The 16,537-nt window shown below is 45.0% G+C and overlaps 1 protein-coding gene across 2 annotated transcripts in view; it reads left to right on the top strand.

Moving 5' to 3' along the window:
* The window catches only part of sh3gl3a (SH3-domain GRB2-like 3a), a 43,863-nt gene that overhangs the window by 20,491 nt on the left and 6,835 nt on the right, over positions 1-16,537 (top strand). For both annotated transcript variants that reach the window (XM_071400874.1, XM_071400875.1), the window contains exons 2-6: positions 7,159-7,227; positions 9,648-9,720; positions 10,505-10,648; positions 12,578-12,711; positions 13,125-13,283. In XM_071400874.1, coding sequence (XP_071256975.1) covers positions 7,159-7,227; positions 9,648-9,720; positions 10,505-10,648; positions 12,578-12,711; positions 13,125-13,283 — 579 coding nt within the window. The remainder of the gene's footprint in view (positions 1-7,158; positions 7,228-9,647; positions 9,721-10,504; positions 10,649-12,577; positions 12,712-13,124; positions 13,284-16,537) is intronic.

Here is a 16,537-nt window from a genome sequence, read left to right as displayed (position 1 = left end):
ACTTAGCTTGTGAGCTGTTCTTGAAAGAAAAGCCTTTCTCCCACAGATTTCTTCTGCAGTGTGGTAGATAAACTCATTCAGATGACTCGGTCAAGGCTTGTACACACACAAACACAAACACATGTACACACACAAACACATGTACACACACAAACACAAACACATGTACACGCACAAACACAAACACATGTACACACAAAAACACAAACACATGTACACGCACAAACACAAACACATGTACACACAAAAACACAAAAACACACAAACACATGTACACACACAAACACAAACACATGTACACACACAAACACAAACACATGTACACACACAAACACAAACACATGTACACGCACAAACACAAACACATGTACACACACAAACACAAACACATGTACACACAAAAACACACAAACACATGTACACACACAAACACAAACACATGTACACACACAAACACAAACACATGTACACACACAAACACAAACACATGTACACACACAAACACAAACACATGTACACGCACAAACACATGTACACACAAAAACACACAAACACATGTACACACACAAACACAAACACATGTACACACAAAAACACACAAACACATGTACACACACAAACACAAACACATGTACACGCACAAACACAAACACATGTACACGCACAAACACAAACACATGTACACACATGTACACACAAACACATGTACACGCACAAACACACACACATGTACACACATATTCCCTTTCAGGAACTGAACCAGTCAGGGGTTATTATTGTTCCTGTAATGAATGACAGTAGTCGTTTCAGCTGACGACCCCCGGCCTTTAGAACACAGAGTGTTTCCTGAGGGGAAACCTTGTAAAATCACAGTTCAGACCTGTACTTCATAAATACTACAGCCACAGTGTCACAGTTCAGCCCTGTACTGCATAAATACTACAGCCACAGTGTCACAGTTCAGCCCTGTACTGCATAAATACTACAGCCACAGTGTCACAGTTCAGCCCTGTACTGCATAAATACTACAGCCACAGTGTCACAGTTCAGCCCTGTACTGCATAAATACTACAGCCACAGTGTCACAGTTCAGCCCTGTACTGCATAAATACTACAGCCACAGTGTCACAGTTCAGCCCTGTACTGCATAAATACTACAGCCACAGTGTCACAGTTCAGCCCTGTACTGCATAAATACTACAGCCACAGTGTCACAGTTCAGCCCTGTACTGCATAAATACTACAGCCACAGTGTCACAGTTCAGCCCTGTACTGCATAAATACTACAGCCACAGTGTCACAGTTCAGCCCTGTATGCTGACTCACAGCAGCCAACTCCTGCACCCAAGAAAAGGACACAAGCTGGTCTGAATCAGTGGTTGCCTTCCAAATGTCACCCTATTCCCTATTTAGTGCTCTACATTTGACCAGGGGCCAATAGGTTCTGGTTAAAAGCAGTGCATCCTATATAGGGAATAGGTTGCCATTTGGGATGCACACAGTCTCTGATGTACACAGTCTCTGATGTACACAGTCTCTGATGTACACAGTCTCTGATGTACACAGTCTCTGATGTACACAGTCTCTGATGTACACAGTCTCTGATGCACACAGTCTCTGATGCACACAGTCTCTGATGCACACAGTCTCTGATGCACACAGTCTCTGATGTACACAGTCTCTGATGTACACAGTCTCTGATGTACACAGTCTCTGATGTACAGTGCCTGACAAATTCAACTGGGAGATTGTCAGGTGTTATCGATGGCAGATAGTTTTGTGAACTCTGAGGATCAGTTCAGTAACACTGGCCATGAAGAGCCACGGTTGTGCAGGCTTTTGTTCCAGCCATGCATTAACACACCTGATTCAAAAAATCAAGACATTGATTTGGAGGCCAGTTCTGCCATATGTCTCTGGTTAGTGTCAAATCACTGAATCAGGAGGAGCCTGTCTGTCTGTCCATCTGTCTTATCTGTTATTAGCCGGTGCTGTGGCGTTGTGCCGGTGCCTTGTAGGACACATTAGCTCCATTATATTTAGCCACCTGATGACCGTGTGGCATGCTGCTTTCTGTCCTCGCTAATTTGTGTGACATCACTCGTCGTTCGCAGTGTTAGGGTGAAACCAGTCTACTTTTAGGAAAAAGAAACACCAAGTTCAAGGTTTATTTCCCTGTAGTCGTTTCAGATAATGTTAGTGCTCTGAAGTGAAACGCAAAACATGGTCTGTGAGGATGAGGATGAGGAGAGTGCACTTCTCTGGTAAAAGAGCATTTCACTGCTGGTTGATGTTCTTTCAGCTACCGTACAGTCCTACACTGTTGCAGTTAGCTAGTGGAGGTTCTTCTCTAGCACTTGTTATAGTGAGACCTGGGTTCAAATCATATTTCAAATCATTCCAAATGCTTTAGCTGTTCTTTATTGAGCTTGCCTGGTGCGATGGAATCAATTGAAAAGTCCCAAAAGTGTAAACCTCTTCCACCAGGCTTTCACTAAAAGTATTACTGTTTCAAATAGCATTTGAACCCAGGTCTGCAGTAGACTACTCCTTCCAGAAGTAGGATGTCTGAGAAGCAAGGCTACACGCCAGACAGTACCTCTTAGAAAAAAAGGTGCTATCTAGAATCTTAAAGGGTTCTTCAGCTGTCCCATAGGAGAACCCATTGAAGAACCCTTTTTGTTTCATGTAGAACCCTTTCTACAGAGGGTTCTACATGGAACCCAAAAGGGTTCTACCTAGAACAAAAAAGGGTTATACCTAGAATCAAAAAGGGTTCTCCTATGGGGACAGCCGAAGAACCCTTTTTGCTAAGAGTATGACGATGTAGTCATTTCCTTCCCATTGTGTGGTAAGGAGTAAAGGCTATCACAATTTCCTCAGTCATGTAGATGTACAGAGAAAGGCATCTTGTGGCCTGTGTCGTCCAGCAGCTAGAGCCTCTGACCCCGGTACACATACTGTATGTCAGAGTCGGCATGGGTTAGAATCTTAAGACAAAATACATTCTACACTTCTAGGATACCCAGCATCACCCCACATGTTATGTGGCGTACATTGTGGCGTACATAGTATTTGTTTATATTTTACTGTGTACGGTACAGAGCAGTGGAGGCTGCTGAGTGGAGGACTTCTCATAATAATGTCTGGGATGGAGTGGATGGAATGGGATCCAAAACGTGTGTTTGATACCGTTCCATTAACTCAATTCCAACCATTATTTTGAGCCGTCCTCCCCTCAGCAGCCTCCACTGGTACCGAGTGCTTTATGTGTATGGTGTTAACTTCAGTACAGACATGTGGAGGTGGCTTAAAACTTACCCCATACCCGGGGTCATTTTTGTGAAGTGACCAGTTTTTTTGGACAAACTATGTTTTCAAAACTAATGTTTAAATGAATTCTGATTATATCCAGAAATACAGTATGTGTATATATCTTAGTTAGGAAGAATGCTATATTTCCCTTGACGGAGTGATGCTGAATGTAAAACATGTTTTCCTTACCCCATTCTCCCCTAAATGTGTCTTTTCCATAAAACCTCCATTACACAGTTCTTCTCCATAAAACCCATGTTACATCGAAGTTCCATTATCTGCTGTTCTAGGTGTTGTGTTCCACCTTCAGGGGTCAGGGGTCAGGTATATAGTGCCCAGGGTAGAAGTTGTCCTCAGGCTACAGTACTTACCCTCCTCATATCTATATCAGTTTCCGGTCTTCACAAAAAGGAGAGATGTAGAGAGAGTGTGGGAAGGTTTTTCCAGCTCTGTTGCCTCTCAACATAAAATAATTTGGCATGGCAGTACATTCACATGCTCCAACACATATCATCTCTATTGGATAGTGGCAAACGTAGAATTATTGGTTAGTGGCAAACGTAGACGTTGTCCTTTCCTCAGCCTACTAACCCTCCCTCCCTGCATGGCTAAGTTACAATTAGACGTTGTCCTTTCCTCAGCCTACTAACCCTCCCTCCCTGCATGGCTAAGTTACAATTAGACGTTGTCCTTTCCTCAGCCTACTAACCCTCCCTCCCTGCATGGCTAAGTTACAATTAGACGTTGTCCTTTCCTCAGCCTACTAACCCTCCCTCCCTGCATGGCTAAGTTACAATTAGACGTTGTCCTTTCCTCAGCTTACTAACCCTCCCTCCCTGCATGGCTAAGTTACAATTAGACGTTGTCCTTTCCTCAGCCTACTAACCCTCCCTCCCTGCATGGCTAAGTTACAATTAGACGTTGTCCTTTCCTCAGCCTACTAACCCTCCCTCCCTGCATGGCTAAGTTACAATTAGACGTTGTCCTTTCCTCAGCCTACTAACCCTCCCTCCCTGCATGGCTAAGTTACAATTAGACGTTGTCCTTTCCTCAGCTTACTAACCCTCCCTCCCTGCATGGCTAAGTTACAATTAGACGTTGTCCTTTCCTCAGCTTACTAACCCTCCCTCCCTGCATGGCTAAGTTACAATTAGACGTTGTCCTTTCCTTAGCTTACTAACCCTCCCTCCCTGCATGGCTAAGTTACAATTAGACGTTAGTGTTAGGATTCACCCCTTAGTGTCTTAGCAGAACAGAGTCAGGGGGATATTTCTGCAGTGATGAATACTGGTGTGTCTTGTCCTTTAGCAGCGCCTGGGTTTTTAGCTCTCTGACCGGTCTTCAGGGAGCTCAAAGTTCTGGACTTCTCTCTGACCGGTCTTCAGGGAGCTCAAAGTTCTGGACTTCTCTCTGACCGGTCTTCAGGGAGCTCAAAGTTCTGGACTTCTCTTTGACAGGTCTTCAGGGAGCTCAATGTTCTGGACTTCTCTTTGACCGGTCTTCAGGGAGCTCAAAGTTCTGGACTTCTCTTTGACCGGTCTTCAGGGAGCTCAAAGTTCTGGACTTCTCTTTGACCGGTCTTCAGGGAGCTCAAAGTTCTGGACTTCTCTTTGACCGGTCTTCAGGGAGCTCAATGTTCTGGACTTCTCTCTGACCGGTCTTCAGGGAGCTCAAAGTTCTGGACCCCTCTTTGACCGGTCTTCAGGGAGCTCAATGTTCTGGATGTCTCACTGACTGGTCTTCAGGGAGCTCAAAGTTCTGGACTTCTCTTTGACCGGTCTTCAGGGAGCTCACAGTTCTGGACTTCTCTTTGACCGGTCTTCAGGGAGCTCAAAGTTCTGGACTTCTCTCTGACTGGTCTTCAAGGAGCTCAAATTTCTGGATGTCTCACTGACTGGTCTTCAGGGAGCTCAAAGTTATGGACTTCTCTCTGACCGGTCTTCACAGAGCTCAAAGTTCTGGACTTCTCTCTGACATTCGTGGCTCAGCTGTTAGCCTACTTTTTAAGGAATTAGCCTACTGTACTTTACTGAATTTTAATCTTCTTATCACTGCCAAAGGAATGGTCTCTCTCTGCTTCAGAACTTAACTCCTTAGATTGACACCCAATCCAACACATTTTGATTCCCACAACTTTATGGGGAAGTTGTTTTTCAAATAATAATAATGAATAATAATGAATAGGCAATGTTATGGGAACGTTCAGTGTTAGCTGGGACAGTCCTTTAAAACAAATTAGCCTGCCTGGTAGTGTCCCTGTCTGTTTGTGCTTTATTCCTCTCAGTGTGTTGTCATTCCCTGATTGATGACGTTTAATATGGGACCTATTTAGTAGGTTGTCATGCCAAAGGTGTGCTGTATGACTTGACGATGATTAAAGAGTCGGCTAAATCATGTACAGTAGCAGACCACACTAAAACCAAATGGTGAAACAGTTTCCTCTGGGGTTTGTAATCGGCTATCTTATCCCATTATTATTGTGTTGTTTGTGCTTCCATAGCATGTATCTGCTACCAACCAACACATCTTTCTTTATAGAGTGATATATGGCACCACTTGAGCATGTTTTATGTAAATGGTTTCAGTAAAACACAGCCCATTAAGAATGACCATCCAATTTGTGAACCATCAGACAAGGTACATGTAGATCACAGGAGGTTGGTGGCACCTTAATTTGGGAGGACGGGCTCGTGGTAATGGCTGGAGCAGAATAAGTGGAATGGTATCAACTACTATGTGTTTGATGCCATTCCATTTGTTCAGTTCCAGCCATTATTATGAGCCGTCCTCCCCTCAGCAGCCTCCACTGATGTAGATTCAGACTGATACACTCTGACCTGCTGCAGGGGGGAGTAAGAAAGAGAAGTTGTGATTGCCTCTGCAGATGTCATCTCTCTGAAGGGCCCACTTTATCACACTGTTGACATGAATGAGGGAGGTAACGAAGGGAAAGGAGGTCGGGAATGATACAAGGTAAAAGAGAGAAAGAGGGAGTGAAGAGGAGAGGTAGTGGATACAATGAATGAAGAGGCAGAGAGAGGGATAGATAGTGAAGAGGGCAAAGGAGAGAGAGGGAGAAAGACATAAAGAGAAGAGGAGAGGTAGAGAATACATGAAATGGAGAAAGAGCCAGAGAGAGAGAGAGATGAAACCTAATAGCCTGGTGATTATTACCTCTCTCTCTCCCAGACCTCTGAGCGTCACCAGAGTGCCACTGTGCTGTTCAATTCCATGAGGAGTTTACCAGTGTCATCATTACACACACACACACACACACACACACACACACACACACACACACACACACACACACACACACACACACACACACACACACACACACACACACACACACACACACACACACACACACACACACACACACACACACACACACACACACACACACACACACACACACACACACACGCACACTGCCATTACTCCCCCAGTATCCCTGATCTAATTTCTTTCTCACACACTATTCAATCTAATGAGTGTTACTGCATGATAAATGTGTCTGTCTGTGTCAGTGAGAGCACATCAACAACAAGAAAAGTGATGATACTAATACTATCTCTCTGTCTTTCCTCTCGCTTCCCCTCCCTACCCCTACCTTCATCCCCTCTTTCTCCCTCCATCCTCTCCCTCTCTCTCTCTCTCTCTCTCCATTCCCTCTCTCTCTTTCTCCCCACCTCTCTCTCCCTCCATCCTCTCCCCCCCCCCCTCTCTCTCTCTCTCTCTCTCTCTCTCTCTCTCTCTCTCTCTCTCTCTCTCTCTCTCTCTCTCTCTCTCTCTCTCTCTCTCCCCACTGTTCTCTCTCCCTCCCCTCCATCTCTATAGCTGCTGAGTGAGAAGATAAGTGGTGCTGAAGGGACAAAGCTGGATGAAGACTTCATGGAGATGGAGAGGGTAAGGATGACCGAGATGGAGCTATTAGCAACCCAAAAGATCCTTGTAGTATACACAATGGCTGGCTCTGGGGTGTAGTGTCTCCTAGGTACAGATCTAGGATCAGCTTCCCCTCCACCTATCCTAAACTTAACCATTAGTAGGGAAAATGCTAAACTGAACTAAGATCAGTGTCTAAGAGAAACTTCACTCTACTCCCAATGGTTGCGTCCCAAATGGCAACCTATTCCCTATGTAGTGCACTACTGTTGACCTGAGCCCTATGGGCCTTTTTTCAAAAGTAATGCACTTTATAGGAAATAGGGTGCCATTTATGACGGAGACAATAACTACCAGACCTCAGGATGGAAGCACTACTGCTCTTTGACAGTCCACAATGGTGTCCTTCTGTGGTCTCGGGAACTCACAGGGGTGCAGGCTTTTGTTCAAGCCCAGCACTGGGCACATACTTCAGTTCAACGTCTAGTGTTGAATTACATTTGGTTGAGTTGTCAGCTGACGTGAAATCAACGTAATTTTTTTTGTATATATACAGTTGATGTCGGAAGTTTCATTAAAACTCGTTTTTCAACCACTCCATACATTTCTTGTTAACAAACTATAGTTTTGGCAAGTTGGTTCGCACATCTACTTTGTGCATGACACAAGTAATTTTTCCAACAATTGTTTACAGCCAGATTATTTCACTTATAATTCACTGTATCACAATTCCAGTGGGTCAGAAGTTTACATACACTAAATTGACTGTGCCTTTAAACAGCTTGGAAAATTCCAGAAAATGATGTCATGGCTTTAGAAGCTTCTGATAGGCTAATTGACATCATTTGAGTCAATTGGAGGTGTATCTGTGGATGTATTTCAAGGCCTACCTTCAAACTCAGTGCATCTTTGCTTGACATCATAGGAAAATCAAAATAAATCAGCCAAGACCTCAGAAAAAAATGGTAGACCTCCACAAGTCTGGTTCATCCTTGGGAGCAATTTCCAAATGCCTGAAGGTACCACGTTCATCTGTACAAACAATAGCACGCAAGTATAAACACCATGGGACCAGGCAGCCGTCATACCGTTCAGGAAGGAGACGTGTTCTGTCTCCTAGAGATGAACGTACTTTGTTTGCGAAAAGTGCAAATCAATCCCAGAGCAACAGCAAAGGACATTGTGAAGATGCTGGAGGAAACAGGTACAAAAGTATCTATATCCAGAGTAAAACGAGTCCTATATCGACATAACCGCTCAGCAAGGAAGAAGCCACTGCTCCAAAACTGCCATAAAAAGCCAGACTACGGTTTGCAACTGCACATGAGGACAAAGATCGTACTTTTTGGAGAAATGTCCTCTGTTCTGATAAAACAACAATAGAACTGTTTGGCCATAATGACCATCGTTATGTTTGGAGGAAAAAGGGGGAGGCTTGCAAGCCGAAAAACACCATCCCAACTGTGAAGCACGGTGGTGGCAGCATCATGTTGTGGGGGTGCTTTGCTGCAGGAGGGACTGGTGCACTTCACAAACTAGATTGCATCACGAGGAAGGAAAGTTATGTGGATATATTGAAGTAACATCTCAAGACATCAGTCAGGAAGTTAAAGCTTTGTCGCAAATGGATCTTCCAAATGGACAATGACCCCAAGCATACTTCCAAAGTTGTGGCAAAATGCCTTAAGGACAACAAAGTCAAGGTTATTGGAGTGGCCATCACAAAGCCCTGACCTCAATCCTATAGAAAATGTGTGGGCAGAACTGAAAAAGCATGTGCGAGCAAGGAGGCCTACAAACCTGACACAGGTACTAATTGAGTGTATGTAAACTTCTGACCCACTGGGAATGTGATGAAAGAAATAAAAGCTGAAATATATCATTCTCTCTACTATTATTCTGACATTTCACATTCTTAAAATAAAGTGGTCAGGAATTGTGGAAAACTGAGTTTAAATGTATTTGGCTGAGGTGTATGTAAATTTCCGACTTCAACTGTATATTTACCATGTCATTGGATTTGGGATAAAAGTTGGGTGAAAAAAGGCGAAATGCCCTTACGTTGATGATTTGGGGTAAAATGACGTGGAAACAATGTTGACTCAACCAGTAATTGCCCAGTGGAAACACACCTGAATCAACCTATCATTGAGTGTTTAAGTGGTTGAGTCAGGTTCCTGCAGGGGGTGCAGGCTTTTGTTCCAGCTCAATACAAAAAAACCTGATTCAACTTCTCAACTCGCCATCAAGTGTTTGAGTTGCTGGATCGTCTGTGTTGGTACTGGTCTGAAACACAGACCTACAATGGGCTGGAAGGGTCTCCAGTAGAGGTCGACCTCTAGTCTCCAGGACCAAGGTGGAAGAACAGTTGTCTTCTTGTAACCAATACGTGCTGAAATAAAGACCCTCTCTATTGAGCTAACATGATCGTCTGTTTCTAGAAAATCGATGTCACCAACAAATCAGTGTTGGACCTCTTGACCAAAACAACAGAATACCTACAACCTAACCCAGGTGAGACAACACATTACGGAATATTGACTAATGTTCAAAGTTGGTAAAGATGATATCTTTGAAGTTGGTGAAATAATGCAGAAGTTATAGAACTTTGCTATGTAGGTGAATGGTTAGGATGGATGAATGGATGGATGGAAGGAAGGAAGGAAGGGGTGGATGGATGGATGGATGGATGGATGGATGGGATGGATGGATGGATGGAAGGGGTGGATGGATGGAAGGGGTGGATGGATGGATGGATGGAAAGGGTGGATAGATGGATGGATGGATGGAAGGGGTGGATGGATGGATGGAGGGAAGGGGTGGATGGATGGATGGATGGATGGATGGATGGATGGATGGATGGAAGGGGTGGATGGATGGATGGATGGATGGAAGGGGTGGATGGAAGGGGTGGATGAATGGATGGATGGAAGGGGTGGATGGATGGATGGATGGACGGGGTGGATGGATGGAGGGAAGGGATGGATGGAGGGAAGGGATGGATGGATGGAAGGGGTGGATGGATGGATGGATGGATGGAAGGGGTGGATGGATGGATGGATGGATGGAAGGGGTGGATGGATGGATGGATGGATGGATGGATGGAGGGATGGATGGATGGAAGAGGTGGATGGATGGATGGATAGATGGATGGATGGATGGATGGATGGATGGATGGATGGATGGATGGATGGAAGGGGTGAAAGCAAGTCAGCAGTGTGATGCAGGGTGGTATGCTGCTGGTGACAAACAAAACAAACACAAATAAAAAGTGATCACTCCATGTGTTTTGCTGTAGCTTCCAGAGCCAAGTTGGGGATGTTAAACACAGTGTCGAAGATGAGAGGACAGGTGAAGACCACAGGATACCCACAGACCGAGGGCCTACTGGGGGACTGTATGATGCGCTATGGACATGATCTGGGAGACCAGTCCTCCTTCGGTATGAATCACACACACACACACGTTCAGCACACATACGTGCACACACACGCTGTGCTATGTGAAGGCTGTGAGGAGCACGAGAGGAAGCCTTTGAAAAGCTTTTCATCCTAACCTGACTGTGCACACGCCCACCAACCCACCCACGCTCGCTCACTCGCTCGCTCGATCGCGCACACACACACACACACACACACACACACACACACACACACACACACACACACACACACACACACACACACACACACACACACACACACACACACACACACACACACACACACACACACACACACACACACACACACACACACACACACACACACACACACACACACCCTGTGTGCAGCCAGCTAGTATGTACGGTGTTTCTGCCTGTGAAAACCTGTGGCTTTGTTGAGCTGCTTCCCGTCTCAACTCTGACACCTGGTGGGTACAAAACATACTTACTCTGGATTTTGATAATATCATTAGTATTAGGCCCAGTTTCCCAGACACAAATTAAGGGTAGTTCTAGACTAAAGCCCATGTTCCCATCTTAGTGAAAGGTTAAGGCCAGGACTCAATGGAAGGTGTTCTGTAGAGCAGTACACTTGACAGCAGACAATGCGCCTTTTAAAAGCAATTTGGAGATCGCATTCATAATAAATGCTGAGAATGTTGGTTCAAGCATGAATAACCTTCAACCGTGTCCTGCTCTATGAATGAATCCCAGCCTAGACTTCAACCGTGTGCTGCTCTATGAATGAATCCCAGCCTAGACTTCAACCGTGTGCTGCTCTATGAATGAATCCCAGCCTAGACTTCAACCGTGTCCTGCTCTATGAATGAATCCCAGCCTAGACTTCAACCGTGTCCTGCTCTATGAATGAATCCCAGCCTAGACTTCAACCGTGTGCTGCTCTATGAATGAATCCCAGCCTAGACTTCAACCGTGTGCTGCTCTATGAATGAATCCCAGCCTAGACTTCAACCGTGTGCTGCTCTATGAATGAATCCCAGCCTAGACTTCAACCGTGTTCTGCTCTATGAATGAATCCCAGCCTAGACTTCAACCGTGTTCTGCTCTATGAATGAATCCCAGCCTAGACTTCAACCGTGTGCTGCTCTATGAATGAATCCCAGCCTAGACTTCAACCGTGTTCTGCTCTATGAATGAATCCCAGCCTAGACTTCAACCGTGTTCTGCTCTATGAATGAATCCCAGCCTAGACTTCAACCGTGTGCTGCTCTATGAATGAATCCCAGCCTAGACTTCAACCGTGTGCTGCTCTATGAATGAATCCCAGCCTAGACTTCAACCGTGTGCTGCTCTATGAATGAATCCCAGCCTAGACTTCAACCGTGTGCTGCTCTATGAATGAATCCCAGCCTAGACTTCATCTGTGTCTTGAAAACCAGACCTTAATATTCAATATAAACTTGAAACAGGCGTTACATTATCCAGTTATCAACTATCTAGAAACCAAATCATTATTTCTCAGTGATCTCAATTTTAACTTTTCAATTCCATTGAATAATGCACACTGATATGAAATTCTATATAGAATTGCTAGCTAGTTAATTCATTAATTCTGCATCACCTTCTTGCTGTAAGTTGTTAGTGACACATGAATTCAGTGAAATTCAGTGAAATTGAATTCAGTGAAAGTGGCCCGTGCGGGAATCAAACCCTCAGCCCTGGTGTTTTGCTGGCACCTTACTGTCAAACCCACTCCCATCAGAACCACCATGTTTCTGTTTCACATGTTTCGCTCCTATCTGACAGCAGGGTCATATTATGTTAAACCGTAGAAAAAGGTTTTGCAACAGAAAATGAAAACAAGTGTTTCTTATTGGACAAGGTCGGGTAAGTCCCTCCCAGTTTTGGCCTGTTTTCTTCTGTTTGGTACCTTGTGAATACGACCCAGGTGTGTTTTGTCTGCAGGCGGTGCGTTGGTGGACATCGGTGAGGCCATGAGGCAGATGGCCGACGTGAAAGACTCTCTGGACATCAGTGTCAAACAAAACTTTATTGACCCACTCCAGAACTTACAGGACAAAGACCTCAAGGAGATCACGGTCAGTGGTATATTACATCTCAGTTTCCATTAGCTTCCAGAACTCCATGTGTGCATCACAAATGGCACCCTGTTCCCTTTATAGTGCACTACTTTTGACCAGGACCCTGTTCCCTATATAGTGCACTACTTTTGACCAGGACCCTGTTCCCTTTATAGTGCACTACTTTTGACCAGGACCCTGTTCCCTTTATAATGCACTACTTTTGACCAGGGCCCATATGGGATGTGCATAAAAGTTGTATACTTGCAATTTTGTAAAGTTGTATTTTGCAATGTTTAATTTGTATTAGTTATTTTAAATGTTTCATGAAGGTTTTGAGGAGGGCCGTCATCAATTCCTCCTGGGAAGAGCCTCTGTACTGCCCCATAATGCCCCTTGTCAATCATCTCTCCTGATTGTTTTGTGTGCAGCATCACCTGAAGAAGCTGGAGGGGAGGCGGTTGGACTTTGACTATAAGAAGAAGCGTCAGGGGAAGGTGCCTGACGAGGAGATCCGTCAGGCGGTTGAGAAGTTTGAGGAGAGCAAAGAGGTGGCCGAGAGGAGCATGTTCAACTTCCTGGAGAACGATGTGAGTGAATAGTAGAGGCATACGCTACCTGTTGTAACGGTTCTCTCTTTCTGAAAAAGAGTGCCACCATGTGGTGGTCTGCAGTAAAGGTGCCAGTTTCCATTCTAGGTGCAACTGTCCAAGCGCCCCGGTTAGAGGATGGAGATGACCAGTAGGAGGCAGGGATACAACTCACACTTTATTTCCACACACACACACACACACACACACACACACACACACACACACACACACACACACACACACACACACACACACACACACACACACACACACACACACACACACACACACACACACACACACAGCAAAGAGGAAGAGGAATAGAATCGTTGAAAGTGGTTTTGTGGTCAGTGACACACTAACACACGATTGGGAAGTCCAGGGTGGAGGCTTGTAGGAAGGGTCCAGGGTGAGTTGTGTTGAGGTGGCAGGTAGCCTAGTGGTTAGAGTGTTGGGCCAGTAACCAAAAGATTGCAGGATCGAATCCCTGAGCTGACAAGGTAAAAATCTGTCGTTCTGCCCCTGAACAAGGCAGTTAACCTATTATTCAATGGTAGGCCGTCATTGTAAATAAGAATTTGTTCCTAACTGACTTGCCTAGTTAAATAAAGGTTAAAAAAAAATATATATATATAAAAATGTAGGTGATGCAGAGTTCTTGGCCTTGTAGGTGGTTGGCTGACCAGGTCAGCTGACTGTGTTCCCTGGCAACCTGGTCCCTAACAGGCCTAGTGGCCTCTGCTACTGGACAAAGGAGTCCGGCTGAGGTGGGGGATGGTAGCCTCTGCTGCAGCTGAAAGGTCACAGGGTTTGTCTCTATGTCCTAACCAGAGAGAGGGTTCAGTGAGGGTTTCATGATTAAAGTTATAGGGTTTTGTAAACACGTTCTCCCTCTGACTGTGACACTTACTGGAGCTCTGAGGCCTAAACACCCTGCTAGCAGAATCAATCAAGCAGTGTGGTGCCAAGACAGCTTCTCCCTCAACGTCAGCAAGACAAAGGAGCTGGTCGTGGACTACAGGAAACAGAGAGCCGAGCACGCCCCCATTCACATCGACGGTGCTGTAGTGGAGCAGGTTGAGAGCTTCAAGTTCCTCGGTGTCCTCATCACTAAGGATCTATCATGGTCCAAACACACCCCCCAGGAGGCTGAAAATATTAGACATGGGCCCTCAGATCCTCAAAACGTTTTACAGCTGCACCATTGAGAGCATCTTGACTGGCTGCATCACCACTTGGTATGCCAACAGCTTGGCATCCAACCACAAGGTGCTACAGAGGATAGTGCGGACGGCCCAGTACATCACTGGGGCCGAGCTCCCTGCAATCCAGGATCTCTATAGCAGGCGATGTCAGAGGAAGGCCCAACATTTTTTCAAAGACTCCAACCACCCAAGTAATACGCTGTTCTCTCTGCTACTGCATGTCAAGTGGTACCGATGCACCAAGTCTGGAACCAACAGGACCCTGAACGGCTTCTACCCCCAAGACATAATACTGATAAATAGTTAGTTAAATAGTTAACCAAATAGCGTTGACCCTTTTTGCACTAACTTTTTTGACTCATCACATACGCTGCTGCTACTGTTTATTATCTGTCACTTTATTCCTAGTTATATGTACATATCTACCTCAATGACCTCGTACACCTGCACATCAACTCAGTACTGGTACCCCTTGTAAATAGACAAGTTATTACCTCGTACACCTGCACATCAACTCAGTACTGGTACCCCTTGTAAATAGACAAGTTATTACCTCATACCCCTGCACATCAACTCAGTACTGGTACCCCTTGTAAATAGACAAGTTATTACCTTGTACCCCTGCACATCAACTCAGTACTGGTACCCCTTGTAAATAGACAAGTTATTACCTCATACCCCTGCACATCAACTCAGTACTGGTACCCCTTGTAAATGGACAAGTTATTACCTCGTACCCCTGCACATCAACTCAGTACTGGTACCCCTTGTAAATGGACACGTTATTACCTCGTACCCCTGCACATCAACTCAGTACTGGTACCCCTTGTAAATAGACAAGTTATTACCTCATACACCTGCACATCAACTCAGTACTGGTACCCCTTGTAAATAGACACGTTATTACCTCATACCCCTGCACATCAACTCAGTACTGGTACCCCTTGTAAATGGACAAGTTATTACCTCGTACCCCTGCACATCAACTCAGTACTGGTACCCCTTGTAAATAGACAAGTTATTACCTCGTACCCCTGCACATCAACTCAGTACTGGTACCCCTTGTAAATAGACAAGTTATTACCTCGTACCCCTGCACATCAACTCAGTACTGGTACCCCTTGTAAATAGACACGTTATTACCTCGTACCCCTGCACATCAACTCAGTACTGGTACCCCTTGTAAATAGACAAGTTATTACCTTGTACCCCTGCACATCAACTCAGTACTGGTACCCCTTGTAAATAGACAAGTTATTACCTCGTACCCCTGCACATCAACTCAGTACTGGTACCCCTTGTAAATAGACAAGTTATTACCTCGTACCCCTGCACATCAACTCAGTACTGGTACCCCTTGTAAATGGACAAGTTATTACCTCATACCCCTGCACATCAACTCAGTACTGGTACCCCTTGTAAATAGACAAGTTATTACCTCGTACCCCTGCACATCAACTCAGTACTGGTACCCCTTGTAAATAGACAAGTTATTACCTCGTACCCCTGCACATCAACTCAGTACTGGTACCCCTTGTAAATAGACAAGTTATTACCTCATACCCCTGCACATCAACTCAGTACTGGTACCCCTTGTAAATAGACAAGTTATTACCTCGTACCCCTGCACATCAACTCAGTACTGGTACCCCTTGTAAATAGACAAGTTATTACCTCGTACCCCTGCACATCAACTCAGTACTGGTACCCCTTGTAAATAGACAAGTTATTACCTCGTACCCCTGCACATCAACTCAGTACTGGTACCCCTTGTAAATGGACAAGTTATTACCTCGTACCCCTGCACATCAACTCAGTACTGGTACCCCTTGTAAATAGACAAGTTATTACCTCGTACCCCTGCACATCAACTCAGTACTGGTACCCCTTGTAAATAGACAAGTTATTACCTCATACCCCTGCACATCAACTCAGTACTGGTACCCCTTGTAAATAGACAAGTTATTACCTCGTACCCCTGCACATCAACTCAGTACTGGTACCCCTTGTAAATAGACAAGTTATTACCTCGTACCCCTGCACATC

The sequence above is a fragment of the Salvelinus alpinus genome, chromosome 5 (genome assembly GCF_045679555.1).
Source record: "Salvelinus alpinus chromosome 5, SLU_Salpinus.1, whole genome shotgun sequence".
Lineage (NCBI taxonomy): Eukaryota > Metazoa > Chordata > Actinopteri > Salmoniformes > Salmonidae > Salvelinus > Salvelinus alpinus.
This window is presented reverse-complemented; position numbering and strand designations above follow the sequence as displayed.